The 26,347-nt window shown below is 34.3% G+C and overlaps 1 protein-coding gene across 22 annotated transcripts in view; it reads right to left on the bottom strand.

The window, feature by feature from the left end:
• CBLB (Cbl proto-oncogene B) overlaps nucleotides 1–26,347 on the bottom strand; it is a 217,072-nt gene that overhangs the window by 51,524 nt on the left and 139,201 nt on the right. For all 22 annotated transcript variants that reach the window (XM_057301850.2, XM_057301848.2, XM_057301845.2 and 19 more), the window contains one exon: nucleotides 13,161–13,364. In XM_057301850.2, coding sequence (XP_057157833.1) covers nucleotides 13,161–13,364 — 204 coding nt within the window. The remainder of the gene's footprint in view (nucleotides 1–13,160; nucleotides 13,365–26,347) is intronic.

The raw sequence follows: 26,347 nt of genomic DNA on the forward strand, positions 1-26,347 counted from the left end.
CTGCAAATATTTTCCCACTTCTCTCATTAGCTGAAACAAGACACAGAATTGTGATAGAGCTAACAGCCCATTATCAGTATTAGGACTTGACTTTCACCCTAGATTGGATTAATTACTAATATTTAAGCAGTTACTAAATTTCTAGCATGTTTAAATGGGGTAAATTTGATCTCAAATGTGTTGAAGAGCCTGTTGGATACTGAAAGAGTATAATGAAAATCCTCAGAACAGACATCCAAACCAATGTGTGTGGCAAAGTAATAACCTTGAACTTTTAGATACTTCCAGACGAGCAGGCTCTCTGAAGCTTTGTGAATGTAATTGGAAGCATATCTTGCTTAGCGCAATTCATACTGTGTTCTGAAGGTGATTATGTACTGTCCTTTTGAAGAATTAATTCATTTAGAAGCAACACAGTATCTATAAGTTGGCTTAGTTAGAAGGATTTTATGGAGAGTATGTGAAGAAGCAAAATATCTTTCATCTTTATTGATTATATGTACTAAACTCACCAAACCTCATTTTCCTGAGTTCTCCTAAATTAGAGTAAAATTCCTACCTAAGAGTAGATAATTGAACAATGCTCTTTTGATAGTAATGCATTATTCTTTGCTGAACCTTTTACTATTTTTAAAAACAATTATGCAATTAGTGTACTGAAGCTTTGCCTTAACTTTCATTGCTGGTAAAATTCAAACACTATGAAGATTTGTAAACATTTTTAGTAGGTAATGTTCATATAGAAGGTCACTTTTAATTTATTTGAGTCATCACAAATTGTGTTTTGTCCTTCCTATTGGAAAGTCTACGGAAAAAAAGGAAATCTAGCACAATGTTTCACAATCCAGTCCATAATTAATTTTTTTGGATGAGATATTAAAAATTCAGGACATCAAAATTTATCAGCTCACTTTAAAGAATAAAAAGTCTGCTCTTTTTTATCCTTCTGAAAATAAAAAAAAAACAAATTAGATCAATTCAATGTAGACCAAAATTATTTCTCCTTTAAAAGACAATGCTGTCTTTTTGTAATAGCTGCATTTTTTATTTTTATTTTTGCATTTTAAAAGACTAAATTCTAGAGTAACAGACTTTTCCCCTGTACAGGTAATCACCAGGTAATTCAAATGCCTCTATAGCTGGGACCTGAATGTGGGAATTCATCTTTAGCCCACCAGTTCATATTATCCCCTAAATTGACTCCTTATCAGCCATTTCCTCCACCCTTTTCTGGGCCTTCTTCCACAGTTCTAATCCCCAGCTCAAATCACCCAGGCCATTTATCTTTTTCTACATACGATAGGTGATAAAGGGAGCTGTTGGGGTAAAACAATAATAACAAACAAACATAGAACCAATCCCCTGGCTCAGGTTTAAATTCTAAGACTGTGAACTGCGCCAATTATCACTTACTGATTTGTCCACTGTTCCTCTTAATCACTACTACTTCCATTGTGTATAAAAATGCAGACCAAATACATAAGTATAAAACATCTTGGGTAGAAAAGTAGCAAAGGATTCATTTAAATTCTGAATAACAACAGTTAGTATTTTGTTCATACGGATACTCTTGATTAGAAAATGTAAATTTCAAGTATGACTATCTAAGCTCTAATGCCAACTGGTTATAAAGAACTTTTTTTTTTGCATTTGAGTAATCATATCAATAAATGTATAACCTGATTTCAAACCACAGATCTCCTATATTTAAATTTCCTATATTCAAATTGCTTATATTTAAATTTCAGTTATAATATAAAGAGGCTATGCAGTCTTGAAAATGTCACCACTTATTGGTGTTGTTATCTGTAGATTAAAGAATAAAATTAATGCATTTGACAGAACATTATGGGTTAATAAAATTAAATAATGCATTATAAAATAAATGCTGATGTAAAACATTTATAAACATTATGTAAAATAAATGCTGATGTAAAATATTTAATTTTTATTTAGATGAAATGGTTAGGAAAATGGATTATTTTGATGTAAAAGGGACAGAATGTAATCTATTATATTATCTCCAAATTTCTAGTCAAAGCTTGCCCATCTACACTGCCAAAAGGTAATTCCATTAAAGTTATTTTTAAACAAAATGCCCACCCTTGTTATTTCTTATCTTGTCCCAGACAATTCCTCCCACTATCAGCTCTTAATGCAATAGTAACAAAATCAAATATCTAACCAAATAATTAAATTAAGTAAAAATGCATTCAAAAGTCAAATACAAATGCCTCTTGGATTATTTGCTATTATTAGCACTGACCTTTAAAAAAGCAAACTTAAAATTTAATTTAACATGATTAGGCTTTCTTTTTAACCTAGAAAGGGTCTTAAACACAAAAACAACAAACGATAACAAGAAAAGTAGTTTAAGAATTGGATTAGGCTTATAAATTTAGGGGTATGCATGTTGTCAAACTGTTTCCCATAAAAAATACGTTTTACTGGTTTTGGCAGTCCTGTCCTTGTATCTTTTCAATTTTCTGTTTATTTCACTTTTTCTCTCTTCATTATAAAGAACATAATTTCACTCTAGGAAATTTTGGAATTATAGGGAAATATAAAGATATTTTAAAGAACACCTACATATAGCCATTGGTGATGGTTCCTAATCACATACACAATGTTAAGTCTACTCAATGTTTATTAGCACTATACAAAAAAAAATTAGCGGTAAACATTCTTCATGAATATAATTTTAAAGTATGCATATATGGATGTACCAGCATTTACAAAACCATTCCTGTGCAATGAACACTTATGCTGTTTTCAAGTTTTCTTTATTATAAAGTAGTATCACAAAGAAATCTTTAACCATATATGTGCTAGTTTTTAAGGAAAGAATCATAGAATTTTTTTGAGCACAAGATACTAGACATGTAACCGTGTCGAATTTATGAATATTTTTAAGGCTCTTTTGCTGTCCAGATGGTAAAACCAATTTATTCTCTCACCAGCCATGTGTGATAATTACCATTACACAAAATTCAAATGCAAAGAATATTTTGTTTGCTTTGATGCTTGATTGTCATTTTAATGGGCCATACCAATGTTTAAATTTGCCCTTCCTTCCTTGACAAATAATTTGAAAGAAATGCAGTCTTTGTTGGACATGCGTACTTCTTCTTTGGGTCACTAGCTTTTTACGTTCTTTTGGTCCCCATATCCACTAATTTCCTCTTTGTTGATTTGAAAGTGCTCTTTATATATTAGGATAGTCAACCTCTTTCTATCTGTTATAATTGCTGTCACTATTTTTTCTGCAGTTAAATTTTTCTGACTTTTTCATGGTAGAGATTTCGCCTGTGCTCTTCTGGTCTTCATGTGTTAATGAATGACTAAAGTATCATGTCCTTTTGAGCACTGCTTAAATGAGTTCCTTTCTTTGTCACTCCTTCATGTTCATCTCTCTAATCTTAAGACAAACAAATATAAGTATGGAAAAATTAAGTCATAAAGCATAGAAAGTAGAATGTGAACACAGAATTAACTGTATAGAACTTATTCACAATATCCAAAATCCTTATGTAGAGGTAACTGCAAAAGTTGGGAAAGACGCAAACATCCTTTCAAGTTACAAGATACTGATCAGTATCATTTCATTCCTTTATCTTGATTTTAGGTGATTCTCACATTTTTCTAGTATTACACTTGTTTCTAAAACTTTATGATAAATTATCTGTTTCAGCTTCTTTCCAAATCCAAAGGCTGAGCCAGCCTTGATTCCTTCCTGTATTATCATCACACCAGTATATTTGTCTAACTAACAATTTCTCTTAAGTTCTTTAATCCTAGTAACAGATGAGAACATCTTTTACAAACTAGAATCCTGGTGTTCTAGAAATTTAAAGACCACATTGGATTCTTTTACGTCTACATACTCATCCTTTTGCTTTGGAAATTAATAAATACTATTATTTATTTTTCTGACAAAATGCACAGAATCCTTTATAACTACCATGAGGAACAGAGAAATCCACATTTTCAATCTTAACAGAAAATCCTGACAGAAAAACCCTAAGAAGTAAAGTAGTCAAAAGCCCATCTCATTATGTTCAGCAATTACCAATAATAATTGGGAACTCATTCTATTTTAGTCACTCTTCATTTTATCCACACCTTTAAAGAGCCATTTTATAAAAACGTTAATAAGATCCATTATTATGGAAATGGCAAAACATTTGGTAAGAAACTTCAAGCACAGTCAGGCTTATTATAAAAACAGGACAAGAGAAAACCTCTCCAATTACTAATAAGATGAGAGTTCTGACAGTCCCAGAGATAATCAAAGTCAATTTTATAATACTTTTAACAAGATTTTTACTTAATGAATTTCCATATCTGAACAAGGTATATACAGGTACTATAATAAGGATGACGAGAAGGACTCAGAGAGTCAATGTTTTTCTATAAATGCGTGAAAATTAATGAAGGACATTGATAAAACTTTTATCACATGATAAAATATTCTAAGCATATTTTACTTGCTACTATTCTCAGTTTTTTCACTTTATTTTGTGAACAAAACAAAAATCAAGAGTATTTAAAATAGTAGCCTATACAGAATATTATTCAGAGAGGGTATATGCCACAAAAATGCTTACACACATACTCACATATTCATATGGCATTATAGCTTAAGTAAATGACTTGTGTTATCTATTTTGGAGTACCTCCACAGATAATAAACAAAAGCTTATATGAAGAATATTGTGTTAGAGCAATACAATCATTTCCTGCTTACCCATGGTCATACTTCCAGAAGTCTCAACCTACAATAATTTGGGGAGAAACCCAGAATGAAACAGGAAAGTCCTCTGAAGTAGGAGGAACATTTTTTTTTCTACTTCTTAATACAGAAACAGAATGTAGGCACCCTGCTACCTTCCTAAGAATATGGACATTTGATTTCTGTGTAAAATGAAGTTCACTAATTCAAAGGCTGAATTACTGTCTATGTTCCACTAGTAACTTCTGGAAATTTTCAAATTAGAAGCAATAAAGAAGCGGAGGAAAACAGAAACCTATATATTAAGAAACACCAAATGGAATAAGAGCTGATTTCTCTTTGAGGTCTGGCAGAGAAGTGGTCAACAAAGTTGCCGATAGGTCTCCTTTAAAGTAGTGCAGTCTCACACTTGGGGATAACCTTAAGGGCACTGCTCTACTGAAATATTAAACACTGTTAACACAAGTGATGATACTGCTTCTCCTTGAAGTACCTTCTTATGAGAGGGACTTGATCTCCTGGCCTATGATCAGCCTCCATAACCTTGAAATTTCTTTAAAGTTTTATATTTTACTTTAAACATTTACACAAATTTTATATCCTGATCCAAATATATGTGTGATTTTAATTTAAATTTATGGTTCTCTTCTCTTTATGCAAGCTACCCTCAAATCTTGTAGCAAAATGTAAGCTTCTAGAAATGTGTCATGTTGACTATAGTGGCTTCTTATGCCCTTTGGTTCGCTCAGCTGCATAATCAATTTTGAGAAGGCAGGGAAGGGTGACATATAATTCAGAAATATTTCCATAAAAATGGCCAAGAAACAAGAACATTCTGAGAATTAAAGGAATAAATTTCGGTCACTGAAAAAATGCTTTCATGTGAAAACCCTTATTGCTCTCCAAATGCCAGCTAAAGCTGGTTGGAACAAGCAATTGCTATTTGGTTACTGTAGTTCTTCACCCTACTTTAGATAATACTTAATCATTTCAACTTAGTTATACAGAAAATAAGAACACTGTAACCTTATCTAAATTATTTAATCCTCAAAATAGTGTTTCAGCTGACATGTTGACAAGTTTGCATTTTCTGAGTTTCAAACTTGAAGCATGGTTTAACAGTAAATTATTTTAATGTGGTCATGCAATGAAATTATAACTATATAGATGTTAATATGTTAAAGAAATACAACCAATTGCTTGGTAACCAATAAAATTTTGGCATCTAATTCTTCCTAATGGAATGATATCAACATCTAAAAGAAAACCTTCCATAGACAACTCAAAAATACTAATAACTTAATTCTTAGAAGTACAGCAATATTTCAGGAGTCTTAAATAACACTAGTATAAAAAATGTGGCCAGGTGTGATGGCTCACACCTGTAATCCTGGCACTTTGGGAGGCTGAAGTGGAAGGATAACTTGAGGCCAGGATTTCAAGACTATGCTGGGCATTAGAGTGAGACCCCATCTTTGTTAATTTACTTTAAAAATAATATTAATAACAACTAATACTTAGCATTTTCCATGTGCCAGCACTGTTCTAATGGCTTTTTATATATATGAACTCATTTAATCTTAAAGAGGCAGAGTTTTATGGACCAAGTATTTGGGGGAAGGGGAGTGGGAGGGGGTGTTAAATAAAGCAAGGCACATAGATACTAAGTAGGAAAACTAGAAGATGAGCCCAGGCAGTTTCACTCCAAGAGGGCAGCTCTACTTAAGAATATAACAATTAAGAACAGTGTCACCACTGATCATTAAAAAAAAAAATCCTTCTCAAGGGCCTACTGTGTATCAAGCACCATGCAAAGCTCTAAGAATGGAAAGAAGAATAAAGCATAGCCTGTGTCCTCAAGGAGCTGACAATCTACCTGACGCAGTGGACTCAAAACTTTTAGAGTTCAAGTGTTGCTTCTTCTAATATACTATGAATTCAAGTTATTTTTGAGAAATATGTAACAATGTCTTCAAGGTATCCTACGACATCACACAGCACTTGGATGATGCAGTTGTTTCTTTTGTTAATCACATGCTAATAAAGAAAATACCACTATTTTGCATGAAGAGCTTTTAGAAGATCAGTAAACAGAGTGCAAGTAAATGATGAACAACAAACCTGTGCCTTCGGATTGCTTACTGTCACTCACGACTCTACCTAAATGTTGTGGGAAGGCAGTGGTGAGGACTAGACTATTAGTACTATGGTCAGAATAATTCTTTTGGGTAGGACCACCCATGGGGTTGCAGGATATTTAGTATCTCTGGCCCTTCCCACTCAATGCCAGCAGTATTTGCCATCCTTTAGTCATTGCAAAAAACAAAAGTGTCCCCATATATTACTGAATACCCTCAAGAGGTAAAATTGCCTATAGTTGAGAACCATGTTCTGCATTTCGAATGTCTATTTTTATTTTTGTATTTCACTTCTGTTGTAATTTTTGACCTTACGGCTCCAACACGGACTCTAATCCTGTGATTCAGATTTAAATAGACAACATAAAAAGGCAACATCCTCCTAAAAATAGCTGCAAAACACCCCTTTTGGGATGTGCACACACACCCCTTTCCTTAGGATCAGGAATACTATGCAGCAGCAGTCCCCAACCTTTTTGGCACCAGGGACTGGTTTCGTAGAAGACATTTTTTCCATGAACGGTGGCAGGGAGGGGAAGGGGATGGTTTTGGGATGATTCAAATGTGTTACATTTATTATGCACATTATTTCTATTCTTATTACACTATAATATATAATGAAATAATTATATACCTCACCATAATTTAGAATCAGTGGGAGCCCTGAGCTTATTTTCCTTCAACTAGACAGTCCCATCTAGGGGTGATGGGAGACAGTGACAGATCATCAGGCATTAGATTCTCCTAATAAGCGCACAACCTAGAACCCTCCCATGTGCAGTTCAAAATAGAGTTCATACTCCTTTGAGAATCTGATGCCACTGCTGATGTGAGAGGAGGCAGAGCTCAGGCGGTAATGCGAGCTGTGGGGAGTGGCTGTAAATACAGATGAAGCTTCGCTCACTAGCCTGTTGCTCACCTCCTGCTGCACAGCCGATTCCTAACAGATCACAGACTGGTACTGGTCCATGGCCTGGGGTTTGGGGACCCCTGCTATAGAGACGTTCTTCACACTTATTAGGAAATGCAATACTTAGATGACATGTTACATTTCTAATTAGCAAGATGTATTTTAATTGAAGAAGGCAACAAAGGAGAATGCATAAAAAAGAATAACTTCCTTGACTTTTGTTCATACCCATTTTTGTTCTAATGTGGCCATTCATTAAGATTTTAAATATTATTTTAAGAAAATACAATGTTTAAGACAATAAGAACTAATCTGGGCTCATTCACTAGTTCAGTCTGTCAACATTTTATTTTTATATGCAAATTTTTATTTATTTCAAATGTTAATGTTATGTATTTGGTGACTAATACTGTGAAAAACTGTTAAGATTCCTCTTAATCCTCTGGCAAAATGAAGCAAATCACTGGGTAGCAACAGATACTGTTTTTTAGCTCTGATCTGACTGAAGTCAGAGAGAAGGCTGTGATCTTACCAGTCACATCCTGGACTTTGTCTGAGGGCTCACATCAGATCTAATTAACCCAGGATTCTGACAGCTTGAAAACTCAGGCAACGATACAGACTTGGGCAAAATCTAAAACATATTCTAGTTAGAATCACGAAATACTTTCTATCAAAGAGGGAATCAAAAAGTATGTATTATAGACTTTTAGGTTCTATTGCTTCTGTAAGGATTAGCATTATTAAACACATTTAACTATAAAAGAAATAATAGAAATACACTATATGTTTAGTATGCTACTATTTATGAACTCCAGCTGTGGGATATCACCATGGTAACAGGAATATACAATCAAAGCAGGTTTCCATGCTACAATGGCAGCATTATTCATTTAAAGAATGTAATATGCTGAAGACAGGCAGAAACAATTTCACAATATTATCATCGGCCCACTCATAAAAGAAGAAAAAGATGAGTATTCAAAATGGCAGATAGAAACAATGGAACCATTCTGTTGGACAATCACTGGCAGTCACTCTCTTAACTGAGAGAATAAAATGTTTTAAAAATAAATGAGTAAGTCCAGGCACCAGGCACAGAGGCTCATGCCTGTAATCCCAGCACTTTGGGAGGCTGAGGCGGCTGGATCACTTGAGGTCAGGAGTTCGAGACTAGGCTGACCAATGTGGTAAAACCCTGTCTCTACTAAAAATACAAAAATTAGCCAGGCGTGGTGGCAGGCGTCTGCAATCCCAGCTACTCGGGAGGCTGAGATAGAAAAATCACTTGAACCAGGGAGGCAGAGGTTGCAGTGAACCAAGATAGTGCCACTGCAGTCCAGCCTGGGCAACAAAGCGAGACTCCAGCTCTAAATTAATTCATTAGTTAATTAAAAAATAAATGAATAAATGAATGAGTGAATGAATGAAAATGCATGAATGAATGACAAAAGAATGATTTAAAAAACAGGAAGAACATTCAGGTAGAAGAACTACTGTGTCAAAATGACCATGTGACATTTGTTTATAACCACTCCTATAAGAAAAAACTGGATAAAATCTATCAGTTTGATGCTCTGTGTATATATATATATTTGGTATTCAGGTTGGAACAAAGTTTAAAATATGCATAAGATTAGGTTATTGCCCTAAAGGAACATGTGTGCAGGAGTGTGCATTTATCAGTTCACTTAGTAAATATTTATTGAGTGCATTTAGGTGCCTGGGAACACAAATACAAGGCATTGTCCCTGGCCTTAAAGGCAGTCCTTTAAATAACAATTTAGTGTAACTCCTGATATAGAAGTACATATAAAATACTATAAGAACATAACATCATAGCAATATTCTTCCAAATTATTCAGAAAGAATTATGCTTGTATCTATATAAAAATTTAGGTTTTATTGAAAATTAAGTGGTACACATTTATGAAATGCTATAAAAGTCACAATCAGTTTAATTGACTAGAGGCAGATTAGTAGACATAAAGACATTTAACTGAAATATACCTCTTCAACTTAAAAACAAATAATTACAAGTGATATAAATTTCTAAACTATCTAACTCCCATAGGAAAGTATAACAAGATTGTAGTGAAGTAAAGCTTTATTAAATGACACTGCTGACTGCCAAATAAGCTACTGAAGTGTGACTACTAGGACAATAATGCTTGAGATCATCATTCTACTCTTTGTGGGGTAAAAAACAGAAAGGATCAATGTGAAAATGTCTCAGCTCCCTTGACAGAAAGCTCACCAGTGTGCCAGAGAGAATGAAATATGAATGGTCTTGGGAGCAGGTGATAAGATCAAGGAGAAACACTAGAGTCACCTTGGAACATTCTGCTTCTCATGTTATGTTCCCAGCATTTCCTTTCGATTGTTAGTGCCACTACTGAAAAGAGGCTCAAGCTTCAACTTAATTCAATGGAAAGCAGGTTGAGACTGCAACTTTTCCCAAATTCACATAGGGCAAATACTGTTTTCTCCCAAGCAGTAAGGTATACAAAAATTATTTTTAAAATTTCTCTTAAAGCCTAGACCTACCCTCTCACATGGATCATTGAAGATGAAAACCCATTTAGTAAAGAAAACTGAAATGTCTTCACAGCTAAAAAAAAACATTGCTACCTGGAGCACTTCAACTACTTGAGCTGTTGTATCTCAAATACTTTTCTGTCATTCTCCATTATCCATCCATTCAATAACCATTCTTTAAATGCTTACTATGTCCTAGACGTGGGGCTGCAAACTTTTTCTTAAAGGGCCAGGTAGTGAATATTTTAGGACAAGATGTAAAATCAAGGACATTTTGTAGGTACTTATATAGGAATTTAAATATACACCACTTAAAATGTAAAATCATTTTTAACTTGCAGTAAAAAGGGTCACAAATCAATAAAACCAGCATTAAAAACATATGTCATTATTTCAACAATTTAGGGAGGTATTATTCTTCTCATTTTTCAGAAGAGGAAATCAGGCTCAGACTAGTCATGTGATTTGTTTGTATTTGTACATTGTAAAGCCAGTATTCAAACTTATGTCTTCTGGGGAACAGTACATCAATATCACCAACTCCGCATATGTAGCTCTCTCACATGCATAGTGATGAAATGATTTCTACTAACTCAGATTATGGAGTATATCCTAGAATATGTATTACATAGTATTATTAATTAACATTGGTAATAATATAGTGAGCATTTATGACTTTGGTGACCTGACGTTCTTCTAGGTTCTTAGGTCCTTGATCCCGTTTGATCATCACAACACCCAACAGAGAAGCTACTATTATTTTTCTGTTTTACGAAGGGGTAAACTGAGGAAGAAAGAGGTTATATAACTTGCCTAGCAGGCCATTACTACTCTGTAGCAGAACTGGTGCTTTATTCCACGTCTTCCTTAAGTTAACTTTGTTTTGAGACTCAAGTCTCAAGTCTGTTTCAATCTAAGATTATTTTTTCTTGTTCATCCTTCAGGATTTCTGAGGAATAACTACTTTCTTCCATTTCTTAGGTCAAAAAAAATCACATAATTCAAACTATTAATAAAAACTGTATCTTTCAGGATTAAAGAGTGAAATCATGTAGTTTCTCTGAGTGTTAAATTATAACATTTATGAAAAACCAATAAGATAAATAATAAAAATCATTCCAGAAAAATGCAAAATTTGAGAGTAGCCATGTTGGTGATGTTAACATATCTTCCTATGTAAAAATTTGTATGTAAAATATCCTAAGGGAATGTATTTGGTCAGCATGGAACATTGAAAGGGAGAAAATGCAGGAGTTTCCCAAGAGGAAAACTCGCACACAGCCCTAAAAATGAAGTAACTCAAAGAAATGCCTTGTCAAAATTCCACTACCAAGCATTTCCTTCCTACAGAGATAGATGATTACGGTGAATACAATCTGATGCCATTACACATTATCATCACTCCACCTAGTGACAATGGCAAATAGGTTTCATGCTACCTGCCAAATCCTAATGAACTACAGTGGAAGATCTTCAGGGCTGTGTTGAAAGGCTCTGTTGGCCAAGTCTGAACTCAGCGGCGGTAAGTATCATGACTGATTAGCCATGTCTGCCCAAGTCAGGAGGAAGGGTGGCACCATATATGCAGACCTTTCACACCACTCAATCCCATTTCTCTGATTTTGAGAGCAAAAAATTTGTGAAAGTAATTGGGATTTCAGGTATCTTCCTGTACAGGGAATAGCCTGATATCCAAGAGTCTACCCCTCTTGACCACTGTATTTCTGGTCTGCAAATTAATCAGTTGGCATTCTGGTTCATTGACTAGTCTGTTGTGTACCTGGTTATATAAACTTAAACTGGGCAGTAACATCCATTCTCAGTGAACTGACAAGGTCAATTTTTCTGAGTCAACAACATTAATGAGCAAACTCAGATTCTGGTAAATTCACAGAAGTAAATCTTATGTGACCTCTTAGAAGCCAAACAGTGAGACAGCCTTCCCATTAAGAAAAAACTCTATCAGACACTTCTTCTAGATTTGAACAAAGAATATTTTTAATCAAATTCAGTTTCACCATTTCCAAATTTAATAATTTCCTTTCTTAAATTTTTTCTTCACAGATTTGCTATTGCCAGTGTTAGATGACGTTTAATTTTATACAAACACTCTCATTACCTCTCATTATGATGTTTAAAACCAATGAGAGTACCTTGAGGAGAATCTAGTTCTCTCTCAAACTATGATTATATCAGCCTGTCAACATTATAGTAGTTGTGCCCTGCACAATGACATTTCGGTAATGGACCACATACATCATGGTGATCCTATAAGATTATAATGAAGCTGAAAAATTCCTATTGCCTGATGGGTGACATCATAGCCACCTTAACGTCATAGCACAAAGCATTACTCACGTGTTTGTGTGATGCTGGTGTAAACAAACCTACTGTGCAGCTGGTTGCATAAAAGTATAGCACATATACTTGTGTACAGTACATAATATGTGATAATGATAATAAATGAATGTTACTGGTTTATGTACTTACTATACTATACTTTTTATCATTATTTTAGAGTATACTCCTACTTATGAAAAAAAGTTAACCGTAACATAGTCTCAGATAGGTTCTTCAGGAGGTATTCTAGAAGAAGGCATTGTTATCATAGAAGATGACAGCTCCACGTGTGTTACTGCCCCTGAAGACCTTCCAGTGGGACAAGATGTGGAGGTAGAAGACAGTGATATTGATGATCCTGACCCTGTACAGGCCCAGGCTAGTATGTGTGTTTGCCTCTTTTCTAAACTCAAATACACTGAGTCATACTCCATTTATGACGGCATCATTTCCTTTTCATATGGTCACATCACCTTAACTAAACCCATGTTTCTAGTTTTACCTTTCGGACGTTTGCCAACCGATTCATCATCAAGGACTCCTCTCGATCATCATCGTCGTCCAAGTCGAGCATCGGCATGCCAAAGGGGTCAATGATGCTGCAACACCTGGAGCCTTCATCTCTTGGATCAAAGGGGTCCACGATTATGGGCTCAGTTCCTTTTATTTCACAACGACAGAAAGGGCAGCCCTGACCATCCGACTCCTAAACAAATAGAAAATGCATGGATTGGTTTTGTTCAAAATAAACAGTACCGAGAAATGCTAATAATGTTCTACAACTGTAAAAGTCACACCCCCAAAAAGACTTTTTGGGGTAGGAGGTGGGGGAAGATTTCTCTTGAAGTGGTAGTGGGTATAGAACAGGGAGCCAACAAAATGTATAATAAATGGTCAGTATCTTCAGTTTCCGAAGGAAAAAAAAAGTTTTAAAAAAGTTTGATTTTCCCAAGAAAAGAAACCTTTTTATTTTCCTGACTGTTCACTTATTATTCTAATGTATCAAGGCATTAGAGTCCTGAAGAAAACTGGAAATTGAATCATATCTCTCCTTATGAAAAGAGTGCAGTACTAACCAAACATTCCATAAAAAAGTATATTTTGGTAAAAATTCATAATAAAGCGGTAGTATCGGTGAGAAAAATACAATACTTGGGCATCTAATTGTGGCTAAATATTTGTTTTAACTGCCTGTGTATTTTAAAATCTTTATACACAATTAGGAAAAATTAAAATGTGTACATTTATATTCAAAAGCCATCATCTGTCCTGAAAGCCTGTCATCCTGACACACAGCTCAAATATAAAGTTCTCTGTGAGATACTAAGTTTTGCCCTTATCTTGCTTTTAAACAATATGATACAAAAAGATTTGTGCAAATACTTTTGGGCTGGAAATGTATTTACTGGTCATTATTGGATGTTTTGCTCAAAGTTTCCTATATTCATTTCTCAAAACTAACTACACTAAAAATTCACAATTTGCAGGGAAATAAAAAAAGACTGTTTTCTTGCCCTACAGACAACATTGCTTTCTAGAGATAAGATGGTATATGATATTCTCCACCCGATTTTTGGTTTTGCATTATACCCTGACTTTAGCAATGTGTTATTTAAAAGTGGCAAAAATCACAAAATTACTTTAACGGAGAAATGGGATGAAATAGCACCATTTCAGTGGCAAGACAAGGGATGCAGAGAGCTGACGTCTTTAAAGAAACTGTTCCATAATTAATTCAGGACTGTCCTGTCCACTTGGTTTAATAGGAAATTAGTGATCTACCTGCCCAACAGTGATGTTTGGATCAAGGATGGAATAACTCTCTCACTCTCTTCTCACTGAACAACTACCTCACATCTACTTTGTGGCAGATCCTGTGATAGTTTATTCTTTCTAAGTTTCAGTCAGCTCAACAAATTGAACACCTCCTTTGCCAAACAAAGTGTCAAAAAACAAAAAACACTGAGCTTGCTTAAGAAAAATCAATTGCAACATATTCTTATTCATCTGCTTGTACATAATTTGGAAAAGAAACTTAGAATGGTAAAACAGTTGAACTAAGGTGGTATAAAGAAATACAGACATATAAATATAGAATCCTTCAAGGTTTACCACCATACATGTTCATGTCCAGCGGGCTTCAAAACACATTAAATATTATTTGCTCCATCATTTTACAGATAACAAAACCAAGATTTAATTCTTCTATTTTTGATAACCTCCTTGCAGTGATATTTTCTAACACAGGAATAAATATTTAAGAAAAGCAAAATCTTTCTCCTATAAAAAGAATATTAAATTTAAAGTCATATTCAATAAATATTATCATTTAGGCAAAACTCCCCTTGTTATAAAAGTCAAAAGAGATCCATATTAGGTGCCTATAGTGGAATACTTTTACAGATTTACATAAGACAATTTCAAAAAGATAGTTTTATTTAACAGCAAGCTGTGCCAGCCTGGGCAACATAGCAAGACCTTGTCTCTACAAAAAATAAATGTTTAAAAAATTAGCCAGGTGTTGTGATACACACCTGAAGTCCCAGCTGGTCGTGAGGCTGAGCTGGGGACTTTGCTTGAGACCAGGAGTTTGAGGCTGCAGTGAGCTACGACAGCATGACTGCCCTCAGCCTGAGTGTCAGGGTAAGACCCCGTGCCCAAAAAAAAAAAAAAAAAAAAAAAAAAGAAAAGAAAAGAAAAAAAGCAAGCAAGATCTGAAGATCTGATTGTCCCTCTGTCTTTAACACATGAAGAATGGAAAGCAGTACTTTGAGAAGTACATAGTCTCATACATTTAAAAAAATTATTATAGAAAATCTCAGATACACATAAAATTTGAGGGAAAACTATAAATTTCTATGTACCTATCACCCGACTTCAACAATTATCAATTCATCCCCAATCCAGTTTCATCTATATGTTCTCTTGTTCCTTTCACTCTTAGATCGTTTTGAAGTACCTCCTACACATCATATAAATTCACTGGTAAATATTTTAGTATCATAACTAAAAACCAAGAACCTTTTAAAGACCTAATTTCAGTGCAATTATCGTAACTAAAAATTATTCCACCCAATCGAAATCATGAAAGTTACATTATTTTTTAGTACAGTGCATAGAATGTGCAAGCCACACTATTAGGCTACGTAAGTTTCTCTTTGAACCTCCAGGGTCAACTCACATATTGCTCTAGTTAAGGATGACTTCCAGTTTATGTGATCTATTTCCTCACAAGAGATAACTGAAAATACTGAGTTTTGAAGGGGGAGGAGGTGAAAGGCAATAACTGTGTCTTTATAGCACAAGAAAAAACAAAGAACTGTTCATCTAAAACTGAATTTAGATTTTTCTCTATGCTACTTGAAAATTTAATGTTATACAAATTACTGATGTTGTTAAGAGTACCTGTTATAAGAGTAGATATCACAAAATACATCTTCTCTTCAGCTTTGTTGTTGAGTTTACATTACTCAACAGATCAACAAACAGCTGCAATGACCATTAATTTTGATTTGCAAAAACACAGATCACACTGAATGTGTCTCTAATGGTACTTACTCTAATATGACCTCATCCATCACACTTTATAAATGGACTACTGTCACATGCAAATTAGACGTCTAACCATAAAGTCTCAAATGTTACTTTGGTTACTCTGCCCTAGTTTCTGTCAGGTGGTTGATTAAATACACATGAAGAATGTCTTCAATACAATAATTAAAATAATGTTTCTGTCAATGTATACTTAATGCAAGATCAAATAATATGCATTAATGGAGAATAAAGACCAATAAATAACTCATTTTCTAGTTCCCACCATTCTGTGAATGTTAAGAGGAAGTACTGAGGACTCCGTCTATTCTAAATGACTCAGTAGGTTTCACTTCCTCGAATAAGAAATACTTCTAAACCAAAGGATACAGAAGTTATCAGTGAATACTATACACAGCTGAAACTAAATTCTGTCATTTCTCATAATACAGTAAAATAATTCAGACTCACATTTCAACCATTAATACTGTAAGTCAGTGACATTACTTAAAATATAACTTTAGGTAAACTCAGATAATTAACATTGACAAACAAATAGAAAAAAATTTTAAACCTTCATAATACTCCATTCTCCACAAATACTCTATGTAAAAACCCAAATGAATAGTTAGTACCATCTCATCATCATCATGTATCAATCACCTTCCATACTTTGTTTAAATATTGCTAAGACAGACATACTATATCTTAAATACCTTCTTTTAAATGTTTTTCAAGATAGCATTATATATAAATTATTTGCTCTCAGCATGATTATTAGAGGCATACTTTGACTTAAGGTCAATCACTTTATGCCTTCCCACATATGTAATATACATCAAGGGCCCTCCTAAGTCTCATTTTGGAGTGCATTTTATATTTTTACTGTATCTGTATGCATATGTATGTGTGTATTTTTTCCTTTATCAATAACTTCTAATTTATATTACCTTGCTATATTTCATGTAGCTATGAGGTTGCCACAAATCTTTTTTTAAACATAGCAATTATAACTGGAAGAATTATATGTATATAAATGCACTGAGAATAGGTTGGATCCATATCAAGAATTTTCAAAGCACAGTATCTCCCACAGAAACTCAATAACTTCTGGCTGAAAGAACGAATGAAAGAATAAGGAAGGATAGTTAATAGTAATCTTAGACAAAATGCCCCAGAGCAGGAGAGATCTTTGGTTCTGGTTTATTATGATGGACAAGGAAAAAAGACATTGGTGAATCTAGACTCTTTTAGTTTTGATTTGGGACGCCCATAAAAGCCTGCATAGTGAATCAGAAAAGGAGCACAGACATTCTGAATTAGGATACCTGGACTGGACTTCTACCTTCCCCAATTACAGCTGTGTGACACTGGGCAATTCATTGCATCTTATTTACAGGGCATAATGAGATAATGCACATTTAGAGACACCATAAAGATAAAATGAGATAAATTAGTTTAAAGCTTTATAAAGTGCTATAAAAATTCCAGTTGGCATAATTAGTATAAAAATAGTCTCAAGAATAAATATAATAAGAAAACTAAGGAAACATATCTTAACATTTGAAAAAACTCGTATCTCTATACGAATTCCATTTTGTAATGTAATGAATACAATTTTAAACCTGCAGAATTATCAATGTGCATAGATTAATCATAACTGGAAATATGAGATATCTCCTAAGCACTTTATTAGAAACAATAATAACTAAAATTCCAGGCACTGTTGTAAGCACTCTCTAAATATTAATTCATTTAATCCTATAAGGTAGGTACAATTATTGTTCCCCAACAAGAAAAAGGGGTTTACTAGTTTGATGAAGGTCACATAGCAAAAAATACTAAGTAGGAAATCACAACAAGGGGATCTATTTCAAGAGTCTAATCATTTCAACACTACACTATAGGATCAGCATGTAGTGGTTTTTCAATCTCAGATTCATAGTCAAGGTTAAAATAAAGGTGAAAAATAGCCGGTTGCTACTACTGATCATTCATAAATGTAAAAAATTTAAAACTATTTTGCTCAAATTGCAAATATCAAAATTAAAAAAACTACTACAATCAATGAATATTCTGTTCGCTCTAATTGAAAAGTTTCAGCTCTTTAACAGGAAGACGTAAAATGTATCTGAATAATTATACCATTTCTGAGGATACGTTTTTACATAGTAAAAGCTTTTTGTTTTAAACATTTGTTGCTTGAATCCAATTTCAAATTTTAATGCATGAAGTTGGTCTAGAATGAGCTGGTCATTTAGAATGAGTCTACATTCTAAACACTTTTTAAAAATGGTGTCAACTTTAAAAACACCTATAAAAGATCCATGTTGGAGTCAACTGAAAATGTTTCCAAAGTGCCAGTATCTGTTACTGTCCACACACTCTACAATATAGTGGGCATCCATCTAATTTAGTCATTAGACTTAAGAATCAAGCACTTATTCTACCAGATTTTATTTTCTCATATCCATCAGTTCCTTTCCTTTTCTAGTGCATCGCTCTAGTTCATAATGTTACTATAACGTGTTTGGACAACTCTCGCAGCTTCTTTATTACTCCCAACGTGAAAGGGAAGCTCCAACATTTAATCACTCATTTACACAAAAGACACAACGGGTGGTTAAAGGCAAAAGTGCCAATTTAAAACGTTCGTAAAGGCAAGTATTATTTTCTTTTTGTAGTACCTAAGTTATAAAATTTCACTGAGGCTAGAAATGTGAAGACCGGTCGCCTTTGAAGGAAGATAGAGTAAAAGATTTATTTTATTTTATCTTTTTTTTTTACTTTTTGAGACAGAATCTCGCTCTGTTACCTAGGCTGGGGTGCAGTGCCGTGATCTCAGCTCACTGAAACCTCTGCCTCTAGGGTTCAGGCCATTCACCTGTGCCTCAGCCTCCCAAGCTGCTGGGATTACAGGCTCCTGCCACCACGCCCAGTTATTTGGTATTTTTAGTAGAAACAGGGTTCGCCATGTTGGCTAGGCTGGTCTTGAACTGCTGACCTCATGTGATCCACCCACCTCGGCTTCTCCAAGTGCTGGGATTACAGGTGTGAGCAACCGCACCTGGCCAAAGATTATTTCTTATTGCCTTAAAAGTGATCATTTGAACTTGTTTCTCACCTCTCTCAGACAACTATATACATTTTCCCAACAACACTCTCTACATATGGAACATCTATAAATCTCCTTAATCATATTCTACATTAAAATCAGAGTTTATTGATTTTTTTGTAAATTACTATTTTGAATACGCTGATATCTTTCTTTTAAATTATATCAAACAATATACAGGAAGAATAACCACAGGAAAATTAATTTTACATTTAATTGAATTAAAGTCCTTGGCAGTAATTCAAAACATAGCTGCATATCCAACTGACAAAGATATCCATTTTTATTTTGGAAGGAAGATATGAAGAACACAGTTTGGGATTTGTTCCATTCAGGAGCTCAAAAGCCATTTTCCTTTTTTTTTTTTTCTTTTATTATACTTTAAAAGTTCTGGGATACATGTGCAGAACGTGCAGGTTTGTTACACAGGTATACACATGCCATGGTGGTTAGCTGCACCTATCAACCAGTCATCTACATTAGGTATGTCTCCTAAAGCTATCCCTCCCCTTGCCCCCCAGCCGCTGACAGACCCTGGTGTGTGATGTTCCCCTCCTGGGTCCATGTGTTCTCAATGTTCAACTTCCACTTATGAGTGAGAACATGCAGTGTTGGCTTTTCTGTTCTTGTGTTAGTTTGCTGAGAATGATGGCTTCCAGCTTCAACCACGTCCCTGCAAAGGACATGAACTCATCCTTTTTTATGGCTGCATAGTATTCCATGGTGTATATGTGCCACATTTTCTTTATCCAGTCTATCATAGATGGACATTTGGGTTGGTTCCAAGTCTTTGCTCTTGTGAACAGTGCTACAATAAACATACATGTGAATGTGTCTTTTTAGGACAATGATTTATAATCCTTTGAGTATATACCCAGTAATGGGATTGCTGGGTCAAATGGTATTTCTGACTCTAGATCCTTGAGGAATCACCACACCATCTTCTACAATGGTTGAACTAATTTACACTCTCATCAACAGTGTAAAAGCATTCCTATTTCTCCACATCCTCTCCAGCATCTGTTGTTTCCTGACTTTTCAATGATCGCCATTCTAACTGGTGTGAGATGGTTATCTCATTGTGGTTTTGATTTGCATTTCTCTAATGACAAGTGATGATGAGCTTTTTTTCATATGTTTGTTGGCTGCATAAATGTCTTCTTTTGAGAAGTGTTTATTCATATGCTTCACCCACTTTTTGACTTTGTTTTTTTTCTTGTAAATTTGTTTAAGTTCCTTGTAGATTATGGATGTTAGCCCTTTGTCAGATGGATAAACTGTAAAAATTTTCCCTCATTCTGTAGGTTGTCTGTTCACTCTGACGATAGTTTCTTTTGCTGTACAGAAGCTCTTTAATTAGATCCCATTTGTCTATTTTGGCTTTTGTTGCCATTGCTTTTAGTGTTTTAGTCATGAAGTCTTTGCCCATGCCTATGTACTGAATGGTATTGCCTAGGTTTTCTTCTAGGGTTTTTACAGTTTTATGTCTTACATTTAAGTCTTTAATCTGTCTTGAGTTAATTTTTGTATAAGATATAAGGAAGGGGTCCAGTTTCAGTTTTCTGCGTATGGCTAGCCAGTTTTCCCAACACCGTTTATTAAATAGGGAATCCTTTCCCCATTGTTTGTTGTTGTCAGGTTTATCAAAGATCAGATGGTTGTAGATGTGTGGCATTATTTCTGAGGCATCTGTTCTGTTCCATTGGTCTAGATATCTGTTTTGGTACCAGTACCATGCTGTTTTGGTTACTGTAGCCTTGCAGTATAGTTTGAAGTCAGGTAGCGTGATGCCTCCAGCTTTTTTCTTTTTGCTTAGGATTGTCTTGGTTATACGAGCTCTTTTTTGGTTCCATATGAAATTTAAAGTAGTTTTTTCTAAGTCTGTGAAGAAAGTCAATGGTAGTTTGATGGGGATAGATTGAATCTATAAATTACTTTGGGCATTTTGGCCATTTTCATGATATTGATTCTTTCTTTATGTCCTCTCTGTTTGCAGATGACATGAATATATATTTAGAAAACCCCATCGTCTCAGCCCAAAATCTCCTAAAGCTGATAAGCAGCTTCAGCAAAGTCTCAGGATATAAAATCTATGTGCAAAAATAACAAACATTCCTATGCACCAATAATAGACAAACAGAGAGCCAAATCATGAGTGAACTCCCATTCACAACTGCTACAAAGAGAATAAAATACCTAGAAATACAACTTACAAGGGATGTGAAGGACCTCTTCAAGGAGAACTACAAATCAAAAACCATTTTCTAGATTCCTGAAATAAGCACAGAATGAAAACAATTCCTTAACTTTTAACCTTACATGGTAATGCTGCAGAATCACTGCTGCATAATATACTACCTCACAAAGGAAGATGTGCAGAAGTTCAGGGTTGAGAAGATAAACGTTTTGTTAATGTCCCATTAACACGTGGATGTGAAAGACAACTCTCCAAGTTTTATTACTAAGGGTAGCACAAAAATGTTGCACACAGAGTAGTATTACTTCAAAGAATGTCTCTAGAAAGGTGATTATTCAACTTACTTAGTATTCTGTGCAAACTCTGCTTGCTTATTCAATTTATTAAATAACACAGATGTTTCAGAAAGAGAAAAAAGCATCTGACACCTCTTCAGAGGCATGACTAATGGGCCATTATGACAGCAATTAAAGAGTAACCACTTGCAGCCTGTAACTACTGACACAGCTACTGTGCATTTCTTAAGTTTTCTGTTAATTACATAAAATTTGAGTCTCTAATGAATTTCAATTAAACCAAAGTAGGGCATCAGATGGAAGGAAAAGTTGGTGAAGAATGACTTGCTAAAAATGCACACTGCTGAGCATAGTATGATTTATGGTCAGGGTTTAATATTTCCTATTGGATTCTAACTGATTTATCATAGCTTCTTGGCAGACACGCAGCCTTTAAAATCATGTTCATATCAGCATGCCCAACCAATGTAGTAGAAAGTAAGAAAAAATGTCTAGCAGCCATAATTAAATTTGAAGGATAACAGGATACTCATTTTAAGTAATTATTAACACCATGCCCCTCAATAGAAATTTCAGGTTTAATTTTAACTTTAACTTCTTGAGGCTAAGGATTGTGTCTCAGAGTTCTTTTTAGTTCAGAGCATACTACAGAACATGGGATATTGCAGCTGCTCAAAGAATGTTTCCGAAATAAATAAATAAATGGAAAATGATAGTTGAAACCATCTTGGTTTGCTTCTACCAAACCAGTAAGAGGAAGAAGCAAAATAACAAATTCTTCCTGGGCACAGTTAAGCTTGCAAATTTAATCATATAAAACAAAAACAATGTCTTTAAGGTACCATTTTTGAATGAGGAAAAAATTGAACAAGAGAGACGTAAGTTATTTTAATCTAAGTCCAGACACCTAATACCTTGAGAACATTTCCCTATATATGTACAAGCTTAGATACCACTTTTGGCAATATTTTGTGGAACTATGAAGTGTGCTATAATTTTGTTCTTCTTACTGACATATTTATCATCAATTAGGTTAAGTCAAGTGAGCACAGCTAGGTGAGATTACAGATACGAGACCTTCAGCATATCTAATGTTTTACAACTGTGCTTTAACTAGATTAACTTTATAGGACTTTTATTTTTATTAAATACCAGAGGCATTTTGCAATAACATATTTTAATGATCAACAAACATTCCTGTTCATGCAATAATACAAAAGCTGCCAAAATAGATACGCTAGTTGGCAGGAAGCACTACGTGAAGACTATATCTAAATGTAAAAATATTTAGATTATCCAAAAGTAGAAATGTTCAAAAGTTGAAACTTCCTTTGACCAGTAAGATCCCACTGAGATACAGAGACTGTGAAATATCAATTTAGAATTATTGACCTAAGAACAATTTTCTTTAGGGGGAGAGAAAACATGAACCGGGGATTACTGTGCATATTTTTTTTTTGGTGTAAAACTGATAAAAATGCAGTCTTACTGCTTCTGTGTTAGTGCTGGTAGTACTGCATACAATAAACGTAAAATAACATGGTTCAAGAATGGGTGGAAAAAAATCACAATGTAAAAGGTTAAGGAAATCACACAATAGCTAGTGAATGGAACAAAGGGAACTAAGCCTTAGATATTCTAGGATTCGTTCTCAGATACTGAGTATGATAAAAGGTCTTTGAAAAGATCATAAATAATTCTCAGAAAAGTATTGTAAGAGCTTTTCACAACCTACAATACTGTCTTTTTATTTAATGTACTTTTAGACTTCCTTTTCTTTTACATTACCTAGCATGCAATCTATAAGTATTTACTGAGTAATGACCAATGTGCAGATAACATGCTAGCAGAGAGATTCTAAAATAGGTAAAGTAATCCACATTCTAGAAAGAAAATACATAAATATGGAAATATTTACAATATGAACATAATGAGGTAAGAGCTTACAGAAACATATACAAAATGTATCAGGAGGATGCTTATTAATGATGAGCTGCTTTGTGTGAGGAGAATTCAAAAACAATACTGAAAATAAAGGTTTGCATATTTTTCATTAATTTAGGTGCAAAATTCAATGATCAGATTAAGACAATAACATTACTGTCTAGTAACATAAATGTAATTTATTATTTCAACCTTCTGAATAGTTTTGAATTTGTCATTTTTGTTTCTACTTTACTTAGTAAACTACTTTATTACTCTCACATAACTTTTAAAATTTTAGCTAAACACAATTTTCAGAGCTTGACAATTATGTACTTCCTCAATTTATAAAAGTAAAACTGAGAAGTAGCTGAGAATGAAAAAGAGAAATAGTAAATGTTAACAACTTACCAACATTACTGAACATATCTTCATATAAGGTCATTAGGCCAATATAAAAAATCATGAAATAATTCAAGGAATTGATAAGCACCAAGCAAGAGGAACTACACCAATTTGGAGAATGCACAGTAACACACAGACATGTTGTGGTGATGTAAAATGTTGTGATGATTACACAGCATTAGTAATACAGAAAGACAACTGGGAAATGTTCCTATGCCTTTTGCACATAATGAACCTACTGCAAATAGTTCACAAACCTAACAAATAAATACAGTAAATCCTCAATTAATATTGTTAATTAGTTCTTGGAAATTGAGACTTTAAGTGAAACACCTTACTGTATAATGAAATCCATTTTACCCTAGGCTAATTGATAGAAACAAGAGTTAAGGTTCCTACAGCATACAGTATGTCACTTTGCTCAAAGTTGCAGTTTCCAAGAATGTACTGACAATGTGAAGTTAGGACTTAAGTAAAGGTAGTATTTATTTACTAAGAATAAACTTTCTTTTAAGAAGTATATAGAAAGTAAAATAAATAAAATATTTGTTGCTTTACATTCAGCCATACTTTTCTACTCACCCTGGGCTGCAAGGCAAACAACTATTTTATTATTATTATTATTACTTTATAGAGACGGGGTCTCCTTATGTTGTCCAGGCTGTTCTCGAACTCCTGGGCTCAAGGGATCTTCCTGTCTCAGCCTCCCAAAGTACTGGGATTTAGAGGTGTGAGCCGCCATGCCTGGCCAGTAAACTATTTTGTATGATGCTTTAAACAAAACATTTTACTAAACAAATGTTTCTGTCAAACTAATAGCAGCTTCTGACTTTTAACCAACTTAACCTCCAAATACTAAGCACAGTATTGAGTTACAGATGTGAAGTCTTGCAACATGTATGCACGTGTATGCTCTAAGACTGGAGCCCCAAGAAAAATGGCTGAAATACACAAGCCCTGCATGGAGGCAGAGTGTTAGGAATTTGTATCAGCCTATTATTCTGATTTTCTTCAGGGAGAAATGCAAGGCTTTTAGTTTCTTTGTACTTGTAAAAACCACACTACCACCCTGAAGGCAAAGAAGGGTGACAAATACAATTTGTTTTCTTTGTTAGTTTAACACGTATCCTGAAACACTGAATGATTATCAGGTACACCAATCCTAAGTAGTCCAATTACAGACAATCTATCACTGAGTCAGTATCTCTATAATACCTCCTACTGACACATTTGAAATAAATTTGCAAACAATTCTGTCTTCTACCAACATATCTACATTTATTGAATGTAGTTTAAAAGGCACTGCTAAGTTTGCAGAACTATTACTGTTAACGTAATTTAAATAGGAATCAAGTATCTATGTTGAGAATGATCTCCTTCAACATCTCCCTGTAATATGCAAATTTCACCAACATCATGAAGGGATAAAAGGAAATAAGGGAGAGGATATAAAGAAAAACGTAAAACAAAATATAAGCCAAATGCATATGAAGAAGAGAAGTATAGGGATTTTGAACAACGTTACTGAGGTAGCAAAGATCTCTGGGCATTCAGAAAGGACTTTGAAAATATAAATCAACTGTAATTCATTTCCTAATTCTTCCTCTTTTCCTCATCCATTAAAAAAATATTCACAAAAGAAGAAGCAGGCCCTTTTATGACTATGAAAACGGGAAAATCATTATATTTTATTACTAAGTAAGAAGCTCGGCAGGCATCAATGCCCCTCTGAGTCTGTCAGCCCCCTTCCATGAACCTCAATGTCCATCCTTCCTCAACTCATGCAGAGATGCAGGGTTGGACAAAGAAAATCAAGGACTGAGAGGGCTTAGAAATAGAGTAGGAATGTCAACTTTATGCTTCACCGAAAATCTTTTTTAAAGACTAGAAAATTTAATTATTTGCTTTCTAAACCCTATCAATATACTTCTAGCTTCAATATAACTATGTCAAACAGTTTCAAAATGGCTTGATCAAAATATTCCATGACTCCTCCAAATACTCAAAACTGGAAATCTGTCCAAAGATCCATTTTAAAAATCCCCAATCTTTGTTACAGATGAAGAAATATAAGAAAGCCCTTGGGCTCGCACCTGTAATCCCAGCACTTTGGGAGGCCGTGGCAGGTGGATCACAAGGTCAGGAGATCGAGACCATCCTGGCTAACATGGTGAAACCCCGTCTCTACTAAAAATACAAAAAATTAGCTGGGCACGGTGGCG

This window comes from Pan paniscus, chromosome 2, assembly GCF_029289425.2.
Source record: "Pan paniscus chromosome 2, NHGRI_mPanPan1-v2.0_pri, whole genome shotgun sequence".
In the NCBI taxonomy this organism is placed as follows: Eukaryota; Metazoa; Chordata; class Mammalia; order Primates; family Hominidae; genus Pan; species Pan paniscus.